Consider the following 22657-nt stretch of genomic DNA (forward strand, 5'->3'; position numbering starts at 1 on the left):
TAATAACTTTAAGGGACAAGGGACTTTAAAGACCAAGACTAGTGTATACTTTAATTAAATATATACCATCCTGGAGTATAAAAAGAATTTATTTTCTACTTTTACGTGCCTTTACAATCATCTTGTTGGGAGTAAACAAGTTCTAAAAGTTCACGTTGCTTGCTTTTGTTAAAAATTTTGTTCCACGAACACGTACACAGATGTAATATGTATAACTATTTTATTTTAACTAGGCAGTTACTGTGAATGTTTGGGATTACTGTACTCATCATAAAGTCATTTACAATAGCTTCAGAATTCCTCAACACACCAATATTTTAGTGTATTTCTAGCGTGTTCTCAGTGTGATAAAACACATCGGAGGCCTAGTAAAAGAGCAAAGGCATTCTAAACGTTCATATACCAGTGTCGAGTCATCCCTAGTTTGGTGGGAGCCTGTATTTGGGAAGTTAGAATGTTTGGAATTGACTCTACTCATTTTTCTGGATTGTAGTGTCCAGAGCAGGATGGCTATGGAAGTGCTGCATCATCATTGTTACCCGCTCACACCGGTAGAATGTCTGCCTATCTGCCAGCAACGCAGGAACTTCAAGACCGGTGCCAGTGCATTCCAAACAAGGTTTGCTAGTTTCAATCTATGCCCATGGAAAAGCCACTACACAGAGTGAGCCAAGCCCCTTGGATGTGGCCCCGGTGCACAGAATGGATCTTGACCTTTAGTGCTAGTTGAATCAAATACATAAGCCACTCCGTCACTGGGTGTGGGTTAAGAGAAGGGAATTGGGAATAGGATTTCCTAGATTTTTTTTTCTTTTCTGGATAGTTCTGGAGCCATCAGACTTTCTTTCCAGGCTGTGAATTAGAATGGATAGAAAGGTAAAGGGGGGAGGGGGGACCCACCTGTACAGCAGACAAATAATAAGTAATTAACATGTGTTGGGAATAGGCTTACGTTCTGGGAACTCACAGTTGAAGTAAACAGTGCTGCTCTTTAACACGTACACAAGGTACTCTATATAGTATTTCTTTGTTGGTTACTGATACTGTAGGAAATAGGAAGAGAATATTACTTTAAGAATTTGCTTCATTTGTGCCAGGATGGTGCCCTGGTGAGGAAGAGTGGTCCTTTGGACCTTCATAAACTTCTTTTATGAATGTTAACAGCAGTCTTGAGGCAGTGCTACAAGGAGGCTAAGAGATTTCTTGATGGTTTTCCTCTATGCCCATAGGAAAGAGGAAAAGAAAAAAGGAAAGAGGAAAAGGAAAGAGGAAAAGAAAAAACTAGCCTTGGTTCCTAGAGCAGAATGTTCCCTAGTACTGTGCCTTACTACATGCCCTTAGAGACTTAACACATTCAGCTACCACTTCACTCCTGGCTGGAAGAGTAGAGATAGGGGGGAGGTAAAAGTTGAGAGGAACCTTACATTTCTTCTGGCAACCAAAATTGTATGTAAGCTCCGTGAGAAGAGCAAGTACAAGTTGCAGAGGCCATAGAGGAGCATCATCTGTTCCAGTTGGTGGAAAGTCTCATAGAGGAGATGATGTCAAATGGCATTTTGGGGGAGAGAGAGTACTGAGCCTCCTGAGAAGGGAAGGGCATTCTAGCAGAGGAACCAACATGAGGAGAGGAAAGCTTTATCCTACTATGGTCACCTTCATATTTGTAAACTATTAGTCTTCAGCTCAAGGTGATAGAATGTTTGATAACACAGAATTCATTTTTGCTCAGGGAGAAGCAGGATTGCCAGGAACTCCAGGCTCACCTGGCCAGAAAGGAGATAAAGGAGAACCGGTAAGATACCCTAAAATACTGTAAGGATGAAAGTGGATTTGTCCAAAAGTGACTTTAAAATGCATCTATCTCCTATCTCGATGTCCCAGACAAATGCACATTTCTGTTAACGTCTATCAAGGACTATATTTAAAGGCTGATTGCTGAAATAAAGAAGACTACATCAGCATTCAAATTTCCTTTTGCGTTCCTATTGGAACTAAAATTTGAAAAGATGTGGAAACCCAAATCTTTGTATCTCTAAACTATAAGCAAAATTGTGAAGCAAGAAAGTTTATTTTTCAGTTGTGCCCTAGCCTACTCTAGCATTCTGTTCTCCAGATACTTAAACTCTAATTTCTCTTGTGTGCTGATGGATCCCCACCAAACATTCTTTTTTAGCTTCCTATCATTTGTTTATTTATCTATTTTTTAAATAAAATTTTACCCCCTTCATCCATTTCTCCAACCTCCACTCCCTAATTCTGGCAACCACCAATCTGTTGTCTTTATCTGAGTTTGGTTTCCTCTCCTTTTCTCTTCCCTTCCCTTCCCTTCTGTTATCTTCCTTTCTGTCTTCTCTTCACTTCTCCCCTCCCCCTCCCCTCCCCTCCTCTTCTCTTCCTCCCTCCCTCCCTCTCCCTCTCTCTCTCTCTTTTTCTTTTCTCCACATATAAGAGAGATCATATAGTATTGGTCTTTCCTACTATTAATGCCTTTGAGGTCCATCCATGTTGTCATAAATGGCAAGATTTTATTGTCTTTCATGGCTGAATAATATTCCAGTGTGTGTGTATGTGTGTGTGCTTGTACGTGTATCACATCTTCCTTACCCATTCATTCACTGATGGACACTTAAATTGTTCCCATATCTTGGCTACTGTAGATATTGCTGCAATGAATATGGAGGTGCATTTATCTTTTCGAGTTAATGTTTTTATTTTCTTCAAATAAATACACAACAGTGGAATTGCTAGGTATTCTATTTTTAATTTTTTTGGAGAATGTCTGTACTGTTCTCCATAATGGCTATACAGTTTCTTTGTGGAAAGTTTCTCTTTCTGCACACCCTCATGAACACCTGGTATTGCTTGTATTTTTAATAACAGCCATTCTAACGGATGTGAGGTGATATCTCATTATGGTTTTGATTTGTTATTTCCTTGATGATGAATGATATTGAGCACCTTTTCATGTACCAGTTAGTCATCTATACGTCTTCTTTGAAAAATCTCTATTCAGGTCTTCTGCCCATTTTTTAATTGGATTTTCAATTTCTTTTGTGGTTGAATTGTGTAAGTTCTTTATATATTTGGATATTAGTCCTTTGTCAGATATGTGAATTATGTATTTTTTTCCATTCACTACATTGTCTTTTCATTTTTTGCTGGTTTCCTTTGCTGTGCAGAAGCTTTTTAGCATGCTATACTTCCACTTATTTATTTTTCCTTTTGGTGTCAGATTTAAAAGTTATCACTAAGACCTATGTCAAGGAGCCTAGTGCCTAGAAAGTGTTTTTTTTTTCCCTAGGAGTTTTATAGTTTCAAATCTTATATTCAGGTCTTTAATCTATTTTGAATTAATTTTGTAACATAGTGTAAGATAGTGGTCAAATTTTATTTTTTTGCCTGTGACTGTCCAGCTTTTGCAATACCATTTATTGGCGAGAGTGTCATTTCCTTATTTTATATTGTTGGCTCCTTTGTCATAAATTAATTGACCACTTATGCATGGGTTTAATTATTGTTTCTCTATTCAATTCCATTATTTATGTGTCTATTTTGTTGCCAGTATTCTACTGTTTTAATTACTATAGCTTTGTGATATCATTTGAAATCAGGGAGCATGATGCCTCTAGCTTTGTTTTTCTTTCTCAAGATTGCTTTGGCTACTCGGTTGGTTATTTGTTTGTTTGTTTGTTTGTTGTTGTGGTTCCATACAAATTTTAGAATGATTTCTTCTACTTCTTTGAAAAATGCCATTTTGATAGAGATTGCATTGTATCTATAGATTGTTTTGGGTAGTATGGATATTTGAACAATATTGATTCTTCTAATCCATGAGCATAGAATATCTTTCTATTTGTGTCTTCAGTTTCTTTTATTAATGTCTTATAGTTTTCAGTATACATATCTGTCACCTCCTTGGTTAAATTTATTCCTAAAAATTCTACTCTTTCTGATACAAAAATAATTAAGATTTTTTTTCTTTTTCTGGTTCTTCACTATTAGTACATAGAAACACAATAGATTTTTGTGTCTTGTTTTTGTGCTCTGCAACATTACCGAGTTTGTTAATTAGTTCTAACAATTTTTTGATGAATTCTTCATGGTTTTTTCTATATAAAATCATGTCATCTGCAAATAGTGAGAGTTTCACTTATCCCCTTCCAATCTGGATGCCTTTTCTTTCTTTTTCATACTTATTGTCTTGTCTAAGACTTCCAATACTATGTTGAATGGTAGTGATGGGATTGGGCATCCTTGTCTTGTTCCTGATCTTGGAGGAAAGACTTTCAGCTTTTATTTGTTTTAAATTTATATTTATTTATTTATTTATTATTGATTTTATTTATTTATTTGACAGAAATCACAAGTAGGCAGAGAGGCAGGCAGAGAGAGTGAGAGGGAAGCAGGCTCCCTGCTGAGCAGAGAGCCTGATGCGGGACTCGATCCCAGGACCCTGGGATCATGACCTGAGCCGAAGGCAGAGGCTTTAACCTACTGAGCCACCCAGGTGCCCCAAACTTTCAGCTTGTCACCATTGAGTATGATGTTAGCTGTGGGCATGTTATACATAGACATTATTATGTTGAGTTACTTTCCCTCTATAAACACTCTTGAGAGTTTTTATCATATCTGAATCTTGTCAAATACTTTTCCTGTATCTATTGAGATGATCATATATGATTTTTATCCTTCATTTCATTAATGTGATGTATTATATTGAACAATCCTTGCGTGCCTATAGTAAATCCCACTTGATCATGGTGCAAACTTTTAGTAAATTGTTGAATTCTGTTTGCTAATATTTTGTGAGAGTTTTTTCATCTATGTTCATCAGGGATATTAGCCTGTAATTCTCTTTATTTGTGGCATACTTGTCTAATTTTGATATCAAGGTTATGTTGGCCTCATAAAATGAGTTTGGAAGAGTTCTCTATTATTCTGTTTTTTGGAAGAGTTTGAGAAGAATTGATATTTATTCTTCTTTGAATACAGGGTAGAATTCACCAGTGAAGCTCTCTGATCCTATAGTTTTGTTTATTGGGATTTTTTGATTAATGACTCAATCTCATTATTAATTCGTCTCCTCGGGTTTTCTGTTTATTATGATTCAGTCTTGGTAGGAGGTACGCTTCTAGGGATTTATCCATTTCTTCTATAATATCTATATATGTTGTCCAGTTCGTTGACATAATCATTGTTCATGGTAGTCTAATGATCCCTTATATTTCTGTGGTATCAGTTTAACTTCTTTTTCATTTTTGATTTTGAGTCCTCCCATTTTTTTTTTCTTGATGAGTCTACTTAAGAGTTGTCAGTTTTGTTTCTCTTGCAAAGAACCACCTCTTAGTTTCAGTGATCTCTATTTTGTTTTTAGTCTCTGTTTATTTCTGCAGTACTCTTTGTTATTTCTTTCCTTCTACTAACTTTGGGCTTTGTTGTTTTGGCCTTTTTCTTTTCCCCCTAGTTCCTTGAGGTGTAAATTTGAGCTGTTTATTTGAGACTTTTCTTGTTACTTATAGTAGGTGTTTATCACTTTGAACTTCACTCTTAACAATTGCTTTTGCTATATCCCACAATTTGTTATGCTGTCTTTACATTTTTATTTGTTGCAGGTATTTTTTATTTCTCCTCTGATTTTTCTTTGATCCATTGATTATTCAGTAGCATGTTGTTTAATGTCCACTTATTTGTGAATTTTCCAGGTTTTTTTCTTGTTATTAATTTCAAGTTTCATACCATTGTAGTTGGAAGGGATGCTTGATATGATTTCAGTTTCTTAATTTTTTTTTCTCTCAAGTTTTTATTTAAATTCTAGTTAATTAACATATAGGGTAATATTGGTTTCAGGAGTAGAATTCAGTAATTCATCACCTCTATATAACACCCAATGCTCACCACAATAATCGCCCTCCTTAGTACTCATCACCCACATAACCCATTTAGCTCATCCCAAACCTACCTCCCTCCATTAACCCTCAGTTTGTTCTTTGTAGTTAAGTGTGTTGTGTGGTTTGCTTCTTTCTCTTTTTTCTTCCCTAGGTTCTTCTGTTTTGTTTCTTAAATTCTACATATGAGGGAAATCATATACTCTTTGTCTTTCTCTGATCGACTTATTTCACATAGCATAATATACTCTAGCTCCATCCACATCATTGCAAATGGTAAGGGCTCATTCTTTCTGATGGCTGAGTAATATTTGTGTGTGTGTGTGTGTGTGTGTGTGTGTGTGTATACCATATCTTCTTTATCCATTCATCAGTCAATGGACCTCTGGACTCTTTTCATAATTTGGCTGTTGATAGTGCTGTAATAAACACGGGGGTGCATGAGCCCCTTTGAATCAATATTTTTGTATCTTTTTGGTAAATACTCATCATCAGGGGAATACAGTTTCTTAAATTTATTAAGATTGGCTTTGTGGACTAACATTTGATCTATCTTTTTTAAAGATTTTATTTATTTATTTGAAACAGAGGCAGAGACAGAGATAGTGACAGAGCTAGTAAGAAAGCAGGAGTAGGGAAGAGAGGGAGAAGGAGGTTCCCCCTGAACAGGGAGCCTGATGTGGGTCTTGGTCCTAGAACCCTGGTATCATGACTGAGCCGAAAGTTTAACTGACTGTGCCACCCAGGTGCCCCACATTTGATTTCTCATAAAAAATGTTCTGGGCGCCTGGGTGGCTCAGTGGGTTAAGCCGCTGCCTTCGGCTCAGGTCATGATCCCAGGGTCCTGGGATCGAGTCCTGCATCGGGCTCTCTGCTCAGCAGGAAGCCTACTTCCCTCTCTCTCTCTCTAACTGCCTCTCTGTCTACTTGTAATCTCTGTCAAATAAACAAATAAAAAAATCTTAAAAAAAAAAAATGTTCCATGTGCACTTGAGAAGAATATATATTTTCTTGCTTTGCATGGAATGTTCTGATCCTGGTGGGTAATGCTTTCACTTTATTCTTGAATTCATTTTGCTTGTATTTGGTTGAGGGTTCTTGCATCTATTTTTATCAGGAATATTGGCTTATAATTTACTTTTTTTGTGACTTCTCTTGTCTGCTGATAGGTTCCCACTGAAGATTCTTCCTTAGCTCCCAACCCTTTTCCTAAACAGCACACCTTTATTGAACTAATTTTAGGCAATATCCCATGCTTAGAGATTTGCCTTTCCCTTCTCCCTACCATATCAAAACTTAAGTGTTCCATTTTCCACTTTTTAATGTCATGTCTTTTGTTAGCTAATTAGATAAATTCATTTGTGCTAAGCTTAGGAGTTGATTTTTTTTCACCTTTCCAAGGTGAAACAGATTTGAATGCCATTCATGCCTTAACTTGGAAGTCCATGGTTCTAAACTAGCAGCGTAATCTAAGTGGGCTTCTTATTTCAAAAGTTAATAGACTGATGTCTGAGCAATGACTGATCCTTCAAAGTTGCAGAGCAAGCTTCAACAAAGGCTTCATAGGCATTTGACTCCCAAGGGAAAGTCTGCTCATTGTAGCTTGCATGGGAACTTTAAGCACCTAAGCGAGTGTTTGAGAGAATTTTGAGGTATGATGGAACATTTATTTTTGAACTTCAAATCAAATTACTTGGAATACGTTACTTAAGGCCATCATATGAAAATCTAAAATAATTAAATAATATCTAGTCCTAAAGACTAGACTTTAATCAAACTAAACATATAAATCCTTTTAACAATAGCTAGTATTTATTGAGAGCTAACTACGTGCCAGACACTGGGAAGAGTATTTTAGATCTGTAATTTTTCTGATTCTTAAAACTCTTTGTGTTAAGTATTGGCATTACCATTTCACAGAAGGCAAAACTGAATTTCAGAGAGGTTAAATTGTTGCCCAAGAGCACATGGTGAGTGGTCAAGCTAGGATCAGAACCTAGATATGTCAAGTCCAGTCTGGATTTTGAAGGTTGCTCTATTTTCTAAAAGCTCTTCAGTATTAGTTGTGTTCTTTGATTATGGCATTTCCACTTGAAATATCTTGTTTTATCCTAATAACTTCATAAAGAATTTCAACCCAGTATTTTTTATCCTCATTTTGCAGCTGAGAGAACCATGCATGGGTAGAATGGTGTGCCCACGATAACATAATTAAGAGGACTCATAAAGTAGAAATATCTGGATTAATCCCAACTCTTCTGAGGTTAGCAGTGTGAGGTTGGCCAAGCCACCCAGTCTTTTCATGCTTCATTTCCCTCATCTGTAAATGAGAGTGTGTCATCTACCAGTTCTACCTATATCATAAGGTTGACACAAAGTACTTTGAAAACGATTATCTGGCTATTGTAGACATTGCTGCTATAAACATTCGGGTGCACGTGCCCCTTTGGATCACTACGTTTGTATCTTTAGGGTAAATACCCAATAGTGCAATTGCTGGGTCATAGGGCAGTTCTATTTTCAACATTTTGAGGAACCTCCATGCTGTTTTCCAGAGTGGCTGCACCAGCTTGCATTCCCACCAACAGTGTAGGAGAGTTCCCCTTTCTCTGCATCCTCGCCAGCATCTGTCATTTCCTGACTTGTTGATTTTAGCCATTCTGACTGGAGTGAGGTGATATCTCATTGTGGTTTTGATTTGTATTTCCCTGATGCCGAGTGATCTCCCTGATATGAGGAAGTGGTGATGCAACATGGGGGCTTAAGTGGGTAGGAGAAGAATAAATGAAACAAGATGGGATTGGGAGGGAGACAAACCATAAGTGACTCTTAATCTCACAAAACAAACTGAGGGTTGCTGGGGGGAGGGGGTTTGGGAGAAGGGGGTGGGATTATGGACACTGGGGAGGGTATGTGCTTTGGTGAGTGCTGTGAAGTGTGTAAACCTGGTGATTCACAGACCTGTACCCCTGGGGATAAAAACATATGTTTATAAAAAATAAAAAAAAAAACAAAAAAAACAAAAAAAAAATGATTATCTGTCTTACTTGTTGGTGATTGTGATGTGATACATATTAACATTTTTTAAGTTGACTTTCCCGTTCTTTGACTTACCAGTTCTATCAATTTAAGATTATTGGCATAGGAAGAAATTTCACATGTCAGTTTCAGAAGGAGTAAAATATTTTAAAAATATCCCTCTTTTTAAAAAAATTAAGTAAATATTAAAAAAATTATTATATCACATTTAGATGATTTTTTTTTTAAGTTTAGGCACTAAGACTCTCTTGTTAGAGGTGTTAGAGCATATGTCATTTAAAGACTCATTCTTTCCTCCATACTCTTCAATCATACAGTAGATACCTCTTTCAACATCTAAATATTCATTTTTCTTTTATTCATTAATATATTAGCAACTATTTATTGAGTTCCTATTATTATAACAAAAAGTATGCTAAGTTCTGGAGCTATAGTAGTAGTGAGAAAACGAGGCTTACTCTCACTGAGTTTACAATCTAGTGATTATTTGTTCAAGGAGTCTTCCTTCCCTCTGTGGGAAAGAAAAGCAGTAGAAAATGACTAAGAAGGAATTAGTAAAAATGAAATTATTAGCAAATTTATTGTATTTCAAATCTATAAAATACACAAAAATGTACCTTAGGGTTACAGTGTATTATATAACTTCCATTTAAGATAAGTTTTTAAAATATTAACATTGGTTTTAAATTCCAGACTACACAAAACTCATAACTGCAAGTGATTTTAGTGGCAAGGTAAAAACAGCTGGGATAAAATAAATTGATGATCTACAAAACAAGACAAAAAATTAATTCGTTTTTCAATATACCTTATTTTTTCAATGCAAGCACCAGCATTTGATTAAACCAGCATAACACTTGCTGTGTAATTATGACTTCAGATGACTATGGCTATGAATGTGTTCTGCTTTCTGGCACTCGTAATAAACGTAGATGTATTGTTTCATTTTAAGGAGTTGATGATGAGTCTGTTCCTGTTCTTACTGTACTGTGTGATCCTGCAACTTTAATGTGCAATAAATAAAGATGACTTTCCTTGTATTTAAGTATGCTATATATTTTCATTATTAGACTAGGTGCACAAAATAATGCCTGCATAGCTTGAAGATTGAAGGTCATTTTGCTCTAAGGTATATTGAATAGTTAATTTCATGAAATGATCAGAAGTGCAGTGTTGCTAAAGGAACCAGACATTCTCAAGGTTTTCCTTTTGGTGTATAAGACTGAGAAAGGATATTTAGGACAGTACATGTGGGACAGTATATTAGAAGGCTTACCTCTCTAGAGTCTGAACCACTTGAGACTGAATCCCACCCACCTCTTACTTGCTTTGAAAGTAGTCCTTAATAATACCTAGTCAGTATTTTATTGTGAAGAAGGAATACAATAAAATGTATATAAGATACATAGTGCCAGAAACTCACACATAATACAGACTGAAAAAATATGTTCCCTCTGCTTTCCTATCTATAGTATACTTGTTCACATATTGAGGAAGAGTTGGAAATAATCCTTTTAGTTTGAGTTGAGTTTCTTATGTGACTTGGCCAAAAATGAATTAATCTTCATCTGTAAGATAATCCCTTTGAATTTATAATTGATTAAATATTTTAGTATATAAAAATCTTAATGTGTTATTGTATGCTACCTGTAGTAAATGTTAATAAGTTGTTGATAGTTAATTTCTTGAAAAGGTCACTTAATGACTTAAGTATTTCATCAAAGCTATGTCTTCTGTTCCCAACATTATTTGACAATGAATAATCATGTGAGTAAATCCTTACCCATCTGGGTCAAAACCCACCCATGTCTTCCTGTCTCTCTCACGATAAACACTGAAGCTCTCTCCATGGCTCCAGATAATGTGTAGCGCTCTCTCCATCCCACTGTCCACTCCCTCTATGGTGTCCTACCCTCTTCCCTTGTTCTATCCTGCTCTAGGATCTTCATGCCAGGTTACATCTACGTGGGGCTTCCTCAGATCTCTTCCTCAGAGAGAGCCACTTGGCTCTCTCCTTCACACCATTTAGAAATCTCAGAAATCACCTTAAAATAGAATGGCCTAGTCTGAAGTCTTTATATAAAAGCATCCCTTCATTCCACTTCTATCTTCTTTCTTAGCACTTTTAGTATGACCTGACTTGTTAGCATTATGCGTCTATTCATTTCCCCACTAGAATAGGAATTTTGGGAGCAGCATACATGAGCAGCACATAATAGGAGTTGAATAAATGAACGAACACCTGAGAGAAAGTCTAAGTCAGCCACTCAGCCGTTTCTAGAACCTATAAATTTGATGCCCCAATTTCCCAGGGAACTTTGCCAAGCAGGGCAAAGAGTCAGTTTGCAGAGGAAGAGCTAGATATGTTGAATCATCAAGGACTGTTAACTCACTAGTGTTCTATACTATACTTTTTCTTTTAAAAAACAAAGTGAACTGATTCGTTTTAGCTATATATTGCTAATTAGCAATGCCTGGGTGGCTCAGTGGGTTAAAGCCTCTGCCTTCGGCTCAGATCATAATCCCAGGATCCTGGGATAGAGCCCTGCGTTGGGCTCTCTGCTCAGCAGGGAGCCTGCTTCCCCCCCCCCCCTCTGCCTGCCTCTCTGCTTACTTGTGATCTCTGTCAAATAAATAAATAAAATCTTTAAAAAAAATATTTGGGAAAAAACGAGTTTGGGCTTAATTTAATTTTTATCTTTACTTGCCTATGTTCTCATCCATGCTTCATTCATCTGATTTACTGCCTTTTTTTTCTTTTCATAAAAATGATGACCCTCTTAATGGAGTAAGATGGTTTGAAATTCAATCATTGCATGGATTTGAACACCTAGATGTGATTAGTGTTCTGTATTAGAGCCCTTAATCAAATCAGCTCATTTGTCCAAGAATAAACTCTAGATTACATTATTTGAAATAACAATTAATACTTTTCTTTCATTTCAATTTGATTATTGTAATTTTCTGAATCTTTTAATGCCCCCCACCTTTTTTTTAAGCAAATGTAGTTAGCAACCTAATTACTTAGCAACCACATTACTTTCTCAATTCTTTAAGACCCTAGCTAATACCCTTATCCACTTCAAAGTTGAAATTCTGTGAGAGTTTTATAAAATAGCAGCTCAATTTCAATGTCCCTGAACCTAAGGTCTGAGCTCTATTTGGGGAATAATTTTCCAGTTTATGTTTGAATTATTATCTTCCACATATCCAGTTAATTTCCCCCAAACTATAGGCTTTATGAAATGACTGCTTTGCTGATATACTTCTAAAGAAAATCAAAACAATTTAAAATGGAATAAGTTAATTTACCTCTTTAGTCAGAAACTTTTGTATTGATTCCTTTCCCCTCCTTCAGATCTCGGTATATGGCAGTTTCCATTTTGAATAGTCTAATGTGTTAAGTCAGGGATTACTGGTGAGTTTCCCTTTATTTTCTTTTCAATGTGACATTACTCACCTGCTCATTCTATAATAGAATCCAAATATGTTGTCAGTTTCTTTGAAAGAAGGGATATCTTCCCTTAGTAGAAGCTCTTAGAGGTAGAATTTAATATTGACTTTTGACCTATGTCAATATAAGAAATAAATATTTCTCTATTTTTTCTAATCTAATACTGAATATATTTTATTTATTTTGTTTTGTATCCATTTTTGTATCAATTTTATTTTTATGTCAATTTTACCCAACCTGTTGTAATCTCATCTAATTTATAGGAATTTGAAGTTGAAATTTACTTGTATACCTTAAATCTGAAATGAACATATATCAGTGTAATAATAGCATTATGTAGTCACAAAATTCTGATATATTTCTTAAAATCTCTACCACACATTAGTGAAACTCATTAGAAAGTTGATTTATTTTCCACCATTTCGAGGATAAATTATTAGACTGAATTTGTGGTAGAGCCATTAAGGCAGATATCGGTAACACATCAGCTTCATTGAGAATATTTTTTCCCATTTAAATGGAAAAGCAGGGAAGTTAACAATTGGGTTGGCCCAGCTGTGGGATTTTTCTGAGAGGATATAATGGAAGATCAGGTACATTAATGAAATAAATACGGATACCTTAGTGTCTAAAATTTCATGACTTGCTTGAGTTGAAATCGTTAGGTATTAGTTAAGATAAAAGCAATAGAATCATTCTTTAACTTTGATAAATGTAAAAGAGATGACAAAGCTGAATTACATATATCTGTGTGGAGAATGTTTAGTTTTAGTTTTGATTAGCATTTTGATATTTATTACTTATTAACTTTTTGATAAATTATTGTCAAAAGTATAGTTTAATGACTTGTGGACAATACAAAGAAGGGAACTCAGTAAACAAACTTTTGTGCGAGCAGAAGCAGCGTATCTGTGAAATGGTAGATTCTCTTTGACATTAGCACTTAATACACCTTTGAAAAAAACTTCCTAAAAGCATTTCTATATTTTAGGGTTCAGGTGGTATGAAAGGTGAATTTGGTACTCCTGGAATTCCTGGGGAAAAGGTATGTGCATTTGCTGTTTGATTAAGCTTTGAGGCTCTTGTAAAAGTTTGTACTGGGTAGGGAGACAAAATATATGGAACGAGTCTGATAGCTCAGGGGCCAGCAAACTATGACTTTGCAGCAGGGCTGCTGAAAACTCTAACTGGATGATTTTATAAATAACGTGCTGGAGTACAATCACACTCATTTGTTTTCATATTGTCTGAGGCTGCTTTTGTGCCATGTGGCAAGGTTAGGTATTTGTGGCAGAAATCACATGGCCTGCAAAGTCAAAAATATTTACTGTCTGGTCCTTTGCAGAAAAAACTTGCTGACCCCTACTCTAGAACATTACCCATTATTCTGAGAGCCCCAAGGCTTCTGAGTGTTACCAGAAAACTTGTGCTATAGCACCTTTTAATAGATATTTCACTATAGACAGAGATTAAATAAACACTTAAAAATACAGTAGCACACCCTAAATTTAATCAAAATGCAAGAATATATTCAGTCCATCGATAAAATACTAAAACTATGGTATTTATCTCATAAAATGGTTGATTTTCACATTGTCTTTTCTAATAATGTAAAGATAATTCTATATGTTGAATTTATTCATAAGAGTTTAGTGTTGTAGTTCAACATCTTATTTAAGTTCAGTTTTATTTTATAAATTTTTTTAGTTAAGTATAATTGACATATAGTTTTTTAAAAGATTTTATTTATTTGTCAGAGAGAGAGCACAGATGGGGGGAGTGGCAGGCAGAGGGAGAAGGAGGCTCCCTGCTGAGCAAGAGGCCAGTAGGAGACTCCATCCCAGGACCCTGAGATCATGACCTGAGCCAAAGGCAGAGGCTTAACTGACTGAACCACCCAGTCATCCCTAGTTGACAAGCAATGTTACATTAGTTACAGTGTACATTCGTTGTAATCAGGTGTACAACATAGTGATTCAATTCTGCCGCAAGTGTAGCTATCATTGTCATCATACAACACTACTACAATATCACTAACTATATTTCCTATGCTGTGCCTTTTATTCCCATGACTTATTCATTTGATATATTTAAGTTTTTTTTTTTTTAATTTTTATTTATTTGACAGAGATCACAAGTAGGCAGAGAGGCAGGCAGAGAGAGAGGAGGAAGCAGGGTCCCTGCTGAGCAGAGAGCCCCATGTGGGGCTCAGTCCCAGGACCCTGGGATCATGACCTGAGCCAAAGGCAGAGGCTTAACACACTGAGCCACCCAGGCACCCCAATATATTTAAGTTTTTATAGAAACTTTAAAAATTGCCATATTTGTAAATATAAACTGAAATTAGCTTGTCCGGTTTTCATGATACATAAATGTGTGTATATATGCACACACACATAACTTAAACTGCTGAATTATTAAAGTTTCACTTGTTGCTGAGAAAATTCTCTTCTTCATTAAAATAAGTTTAGTATAGGTTTCTGTAGCTGTTTTAGCTGCACTAATTACCAAGTGAATCCATTGTGCCTCATTATGCAGTAGGCCTTGACCCTGTGGTTAACCTACAGTTGTCACAAAAGTAACTGAAGCTGAACTGGTAGGAGGTTCAGAAATTATCGGGCAGATATTTTCTGAGTCTTTCTTCAATGTGTCTGATTTCTGACTGCTTCATTCCTGCTGATTTTTTCCTTTTAGGAATTATTTTTTTTTTCCTTTTAAGAATTATTTGATTAGGAATAATTAAGGAATGATTTGGGAATTAGCAAATTCCTCACTCCTCCTATAGTAGTGTAAATGTTGGATTCAGTAAACTCTTTGTTGAATGATGATACCTGGCTGCAAGTTAATGTTTATTTGGGCTGCTATCCTCTTGCTTAATTAAACTTGCTGATGACATTAATTGCAGATTCTTCATCATAAGTAAAATTCCTTCAAACACTTGTTCGAAAGTCTAATTTCTTCAAAATGCCTTTTCCCCTAGAGAATACTACTGGCATCTATCTCCTAAGCATGCTGCCATATTCCATATCTGTTTCAAACACTCATTCCACCAACCTCTTCCTAAAATATGTCAGAATAATCTCATTGGATTTCAGATCATTGGGAGTTTTGAAATTACTTTGAATACGGGAACTTTTTTTTAATAGCCAAACATAGAATCAATGAAGTATTTGGACTATAAAATAGATTATAGATAATTAGACTTCTTCACTATGGGATGTAAAAATAAGACTCATGTAAGTTTACACAATAAGGTATGGGAAAGCAGGACAATTAGAGAATTCATGCAGCTTCCAGTGGAGCTGAGCATTGTGTCAGGCTACACTGAGCTCTTGGATCCTTGTTTCACACATCCTCACAAATCCTCTGTCGTGGCCAATACCCTTCCAGTATCTATAGAATCATGAGTCTTTGGCCACAGCCTATCTTCAAAGTCACAGTCACTGGTGGTACCAGTTGTCCTTCCAACTTGTCCCTTCATTTAGCTGTTAAAGGTATAAAACTTTCATGAGTGCAGAAATGTCACATGAAAATTGTTTTTTCTCACTTCCATAATCCACAGGTTACCATCTATTTAAATAACTCTGATGAATATATACAGAATGAAGATAACAAGAAAACTATGTTACCACATGTCATGGTTAATAAGTTTGAAATATTTCACTCCAATAAGGATATATCAATTTTCCTTAATTTTTAAAACTTCAGAATTTTGAAATTAGAGTTGTAAAGATGAACACTTATATTTGGAGTAAAATACTTGCATTGCTTTAAGATGAAAATAACTTGACTGATTTTTCTGAGTGAATTCCCAAAGAAAATTATTAGTCCTTAAAGTATTCAGTATTCTCAGAGCTGAATCTCCCACAATTGGCTTTATGTAACTCGTACGCATCTCCCAGAGTGCTCAGACAGCATCCCCAGGCTTAACTTTGATGATTCTTCTCAGCATTCGTAATTCCTTGGGGTTCTTTTTCTTGGAATTAGAAATGCTTAAGGAATCCGTTAAAAGCTAAAATTAAAAAAAATGGATTGTCTCACTTGGAACAAGAACATATGCAAGGTACCTCAAACATATAGCTCCAGTGTAATATTCTCAGAGGGAAGCTTTCTTAATTTTTTAAGGTTTAATATTTAAACTAGAAAGCTGATTTATGTTAATGGAGTGAAGCATATTCTGAGCAGTGCAGAGTAGAGTTTGTTGTATATTAGCTATACTTCATACTTATATCCAGTGCGATACCATAATAAATTAAGTGATTTGCATATTAATCCTATTATTCTAGGGTAAACTTACATGTTGAAGTTTGGCTAGGTGATAGCAGTAAATTTTTTTAAGTTGAGGCCCTGAACAAAGTTTTAGTTTCTTCTGAGGCCCAGGAGAAAAATAGGACACTGAACAACACTATATTATGAAGTCAATTTATGGGATATGTGAAGTCATAAAGGATGAAGAACTAGAGCATCTAATTATGTTAAGTGATTCTAACACTCCTCACCTTATATGGACTCACTAGACTCACTAGGCATTCTAACCTTATATGTGCAGCTCTGCTGCCAACGCATGGCAGCTGATGATTGTCCCCTTTACATATCTTCCGCACAGCTAGGGTTTTGCTGAACAGACTTGGTAAGTTTTCTGTTCTGAGTTCATGTAAGAAAAGCTATCTTATATAGCCAGTGTAGCAGGTGTTGTAAGTTATTAGTCACTGGAGACTTCTGGTAAGCTTGATTGGACAGAAACCACTGGCAGTCAAAATGAGTAAATCGAATGGTCTAATTTCCATGAGAACTGGATCACTTAATGTGTAAGATCACACACACATGTTCTTTCACATATGCACACATGCACGCACACACACAGACACACATGTGCTCACAATATCCTCGTGGTATGCAGTGGGAAAGTGGGGTGAAGATTTAGACCCTGGGGGCAAATCCTGCTCCCTGTGTTAAAATACATATAACACTTAAAGCATAAAATATAACACTTAAAGCATGCTTGTGTTCATTACTTGACTATTTCAAACAAAAAATTACCTCATTCTCTGTTTCACCCATATATGTCATGTATCGGATATGTTTTTTGGGAAGTGAGGATATTATTTAAAAACAGGAATAATTATTTCCTAGTCATCTTAATCCTAATGATATGATAGGAAAAGTTCAGTAAATATGGAGCCCAATTTATGCTAAAAGCAATTTTCTGTCTGTCTAATTACCTACAGTTCATCCCTAAAATGTTTATTTTACTAAGAAAATTTTCACCAAAGAAATTCTGTTTCTCACAGAGTAGGTATGCAGTAAATGATAGCGATCATTATTGTACCATTCAGATACTAATATTCAGATATTAACTACCCAGAATTTGATTGCCTATATTTGAATCCCAGCTCAAATCCTCAGTCTATAATTTTAGGGTATGTCTCTTGTTTCTTCCAAGTTCTTTTGTTTTTTAAAATTGGCATTATATTGTATCTCCTTCTATTTTTGTCTTAAGGATTAAATGAGATTATTCATAAAAGTGGCTGCTCAGTGCCTGATCTCTAAATACAGTAGTATCTGCTTGTCAGCAGTCAACTACAATCTAGAAGCAGATGGTCCTGCTTCTGACATATGGTCAGAAGTTCAGTAGTATCCTCATGCTACATTGCAGTGCCTACGTCATTCAGCTCACTTTATCTCATCCTGTAGGCATTTTATCATCTCACGTCATCACAAGAAGAAGGGTAAATACAGTACAGTGAGATATTTTGAGGGGGGGGCTATTCACATAACTTTTGTTAGAGGCATTGTTATAATTGTTCTATTTTATTATTAGTTATTATTCTCAATCTCTTACTGTTCCTAATTTATAAATTAAGCTTTGTTGTAGATATGTATGTAGAGTAAAAAACAGCATATATAGGGTTTGGTACACCTGTCGTTTTTGGTCTTGGAAGGTTGGGGCACGGATAAGGGTGCGCCTATTGTACTTGTTGAATCGATACAATTTTAAAAGAAAACAGTTTGATGATTCAATTATTCTAAACTCGAGCTTACTATGAAACTAAATTAGAACTCATTTGAGGGGATTTATATTATTTATTCAAAATATATTTAGTGGAAAATGTTAAAGGTCACATAGCTTAGGTAATTTTGACCTCTAAAAACAAAGTAATGTGTGCATGTTAGCAAATCAATTAATTTTTTATTTAACTGAAAGATATATGAGTGTAAACTCTTACAATATTAATAATAGCAGCCATTTACTCAATCATTAGTATATGTTAAACACTGTCAAAAGACTTCTTTACGTTATTCTTTTTATTTCTCACAGTATCTCTGAGGTAAGATTTATTATCATTAGTATTTCACAGATTAAGAAACTAAGATAGAATAAAAACTTCCCCAACGTATCATTGCTAACAAGACGGTGGAGGCGGGATTCGAATCTTACCCATATGAGTTCATAGCTCTTGTACCTTCACTTCCTTTGGATATGTTTCCTCAAGTATCCAGATTTCCTTTGCACAGACAGTTTATTATTAGATCTTAAATTCATTTGCCTACTTCCTAGAGAGGGAACTGTACAGAGGGTTTCCTAAATTCTGCTGCGGGGTTGGGGGGGGAGGGCTGTATTTCTTCTCTTTAAATCCGTGGACCCTCTTTTAAAGTCTACCCGACTGTAGCGATTCTGACTCTCCCACCCTCAGAAAATTGTGTCCTCCAATTAAAAATCTTCCTCAGATGTTTTTTTCACCAAGTGGAAGTATTTTGTTTAGCTTTATCTTCCAAAATAAGTATTATGAAAACATGATTATTTGGCTTCCGAATTCAAAAGTATATTTGAAATAAGCTTTTAAAATTCCCATACCTGACTGTCCGGAGATCCTTATCTGCTCACCTCCCAGCAGACCAGTCATGGCCACACTCTCCAGATTACCTTACCTCAGCACCTAACCTAGGAAATTCTCTTTATGTTCTCTGTGGAATATGCTTGCAATATATAAATATACAATTACATGTAAAGTATATATAATATAAGTATGCTTATTATAAATGTAATATAAGTGTATATAAAACTTTTTTTGGTTATTTATATATATGATATATATACACATACACACATTTATTGTATATTCATTTGGTCGAAAACAAAAGTGTTTAACTTAGCACCATGAGTTTATTTTTTTAAAAAATGTGAACTTCTAGAGGTAAAAATCCATATACATTAAAGCACTTAAGAAGTATATCTGATAACATGATGAGAGAGCTGCCAAGTGGCCTGACTGAAAATCAGCCGGGCCAACTATGCTCACGCCGAGGCGCTTTGTGTGACAGCCTTTTCACCATATGCTCTGAAGTCCCCAGTCTCTGCAGCAGGGCGAGACCAAACTGGGCACATCCATTGTTCCCTGTCCGTCTTTGTATTTCTTTTCAGTTGAAAAATGAAATGACTGTGATCTCTGAATCTCGATTTTCCCCTTAAAAAGACATTTTACGGGAAGACTGCAGCTTCGGGTTATAAAGGCAGATGCTGTTACAGTTGCTGAAAGTGCAGACAAGGCCGGTAGCTGTTGTGAATTATAATGAACTCCGAGACAGCTCTGGTCCAGATGTAGCAGTCATGCCTTAGAGACTCAGAAACTTATAGGCGTTTATTGAAAAAGACAGAAAATTTTTTTTTAAGTCATTTGGCTTTCCATCTATATTATCCAGTTTCGCCTCATTTTCCACTGAGATTTGGAATTAGTATTAACTTCAGAGGTCTTCCCAAGTTTAAAAAAAAAGTTAAAATACCTATTCATATGCAACAATTTATTGTAGGAATTAAAACACTAAATGAGAAGAATAAAAGAAAGGGCAACTCACCTTTATTCTAACAATGGTCTATATCCTTCCTATGAACTTGTTAGGATTTTCAAAACAAACATGAGCTTCATGTCAGAGAAAATACTTCTTAAACAGAGAATCCTCTGTAAACTCCTGTATTTCAGAAAATTCTGCAGTGAAAAAAGATGGTCAAATCTGGACATAGGATTGAACTTTTTATCATAACCAATATTCATAGGAAAAATGACCACAAAGAAAACAGTTTTGTCAACCTACTGTTGGCTTCACTTACTAAACTTCCAAGAATGATACTTGAATTACCAGTGAAAAAAATCACTGCCTTTACATGGAGTTTAAGTCTCATTAAATTGTCTCATTTATGGGCATTATTTTAATACAGTGTAACAGTAAAATTAGCAGAAACATGAGAAGGACAGAGGTAACAGAAGGACAGGAAAATGAAAAAGAAACTTGCTCACTCTGCAGTTGATTTTATTTCTTAATGGTTTCTTATTCCCTTCTAATGCCTTCCACACACACCCCAAGTAGAGCAGTTGGCAGAGAACACAACAGATGGATGACAGGCTCGACACAAGCAGTTGATCTGGCACCCAGGCACTTGACTTTTATTTGCTAAACAGTTAGCCAGATTTCAAGAACTTAGTCTGCTAATGTTCCTATTTGGTTTAACGCACTGTGAGAATCTAGCACATAAATATTAAAATATTGCCATAAAAAAGATCACATACTCTCTGCTTCTCTGCATAGTTTAGTGGCTAATTATTTTATTCTTGGTGTAGACTGCTGAGATGCTCCACAGTGAATTTAAAGGTGTACTTGGCCTTTGATAAAGACATCTACAATTTCAGATATTAGATATTCAGATATTAGAGTTTTCTAATAACAGCTTTGTCTAAAAGAGATTTTAGATATCCAAGTGAGAGACTGACATAGCCAGTGTAGGATACTGAATGAACCTGTTAGGAACTGAATAGAAGAAAGGAGAGTATGATCATACATGATTGGTACCTTTCTTCCCTCACACCATCACTGCATTTTCAGAGATTACTACATTCAAAGCTCAAGAAAATGTTCATCTTTTTCGTAAAGTCCCCTTGGCACTGGACGGGTTAATAGCCCCTTCTCTCTGCTCATGTAGTACTTTATTTACATTACCAACATAGTTTGTGTCTTTGTCTCCATTGTGAGCTCCAGGAGAACAAGATCTTGTTCCTGGAATCCCCAAACCTAACCCAGCAGAGGGCACCCGATTGATTCTGGATAAATGTTTGTTGAGTTATTCAGAACTCAGGTGGACTTAGCCCCAGGTCAATAGAGAAAAGAAGTTGAAGATGATTGTTTAGAACCGTGCTGCGAGGAATTGAAAAAGGCAGTGGTGCATCAGTGCCAGTCTTCTGTACTTTCTGCAAAAGCATGCTTCAGGGAAATAGGAGGGCGGGAGAATCTCTTATCTGCCTGGCAAAGCTTACAGATCCTGCTTCCTGGAGTGAAATCTCACAGAGAGAAGTGTGTGCAGCTCCAGAATTTGCTTCCCATTTTCTCTTGGAGAAACTGTGCTCTTTTTTCTCTCTCAAGCATAAATCTTCAGGTTATCGTGCTCCTTCTCTTTCCAAATAGGGTTTGGAAAAACATCTCCTGACTTTCTTCCAGTGTTACTCAGGCATGTTCTTTCTCCATATCTTCACAACCATTTACCTCAGGGCTAAAGATAAATAACCAATGACTTGAGTGCATTTAAGCTCCACTAGAAGTAATTGATATGGAGTAGAACTATAAATTACTCATCACGAGGAATACTTTGGACAGGAAATAGTTTGCACTTACTGGTATCTCACTGTCTTCAATTAGGAGCTTACTGATGACTCTATCCTCCTCTTTATATCTTACATCTTTCACTTGTTAGAATGCTTGACTCAGATGTCAGTTACTATACTTTGGAAATTTCGGGAGATGATTCACATTAAACGTCTTGTTTCCCTAATACTTTAATGAAGCTTTGAGTTTACTTAAAGACTATCTTACAGCTAGTCTCACAATATAGTGAAAAGCCAAAACACTTGTTCTTGACAAGTCCACTCAAAAAAAAATATCCTCACAAGTACAGAGGAGCGCAGGTTTTTAATGGGCTCTACAACACTGGCCAAGGCTCGGTTTCCTAACTTTGTTTTATATGGAAAGAATTGCTTACCTGTCCAAATAATTTCAAAATTCTTTTCTTGTTTTTTAATTTGAATAACTCAGTATAATTTTCATTCAGTTATTTTGTAAAAGAATTGTAAGATATAGTCCCTTGAGAGGAAAACTTAATGGTTATAGTTGACTGCAAGCTCAACAATACATAAGCAATTTAGCGTTAAAAAATCAAGTTGTATTAATAGGAGTACTGGGTGGTGTCCAAACAAGGTGTGTGTGTGTCTGTGTGTATGACATTTCTGTTCTCTAT

The 22657-nt window shown here is 35.7% G+C and overlaps 1 protein-coding gene across 7 annotated transcripts in view; it reads left to right on the plus strand.

The window, feature by feature from the left end:
• Positions 1-22657, plus strand: part of COL19A1 (collagen type XIX alpha 1 chain) — a 330919-nt gene that overhangs the window by 59008 nt on the left and 249254 nt on the right. For 6 of the 7 annotated variants that reach the window (XM_032340380.1, XM_032340381.1, XM_032340386.1 and 3 more), the window contains exons 8-10: positions 494-619; positions 1730-1792; positions 13370-13423. In XM_032340380.1, the coding sequence (XP_032196271.1) occupies positions 494-619; positions 1730-1792; positions 13370-13423 (243 nt within the window). The remainder of the gene's footprint in view (positions 1-493; positions 620-1729; positions 1793-13369; positions 13424-22657) is intronic. The other variant, XM_032340382.1, reaches the window with a different exon arrangement.

The sequence above is a fragment of the Mustela erminea genome, chromosome 4, assembly GCF_009829155.1.
Source record: "Mustela erminea isolate mMusErm1 chromosome 4, mMusErm1.Pri, whole genome shotgun sequence".
Lineage (NCBI taxonomy): Eukaryota > Metazoa > Chordata > Mammalia > Carnivora > Mustelidae > Mustela > Mustela erminea.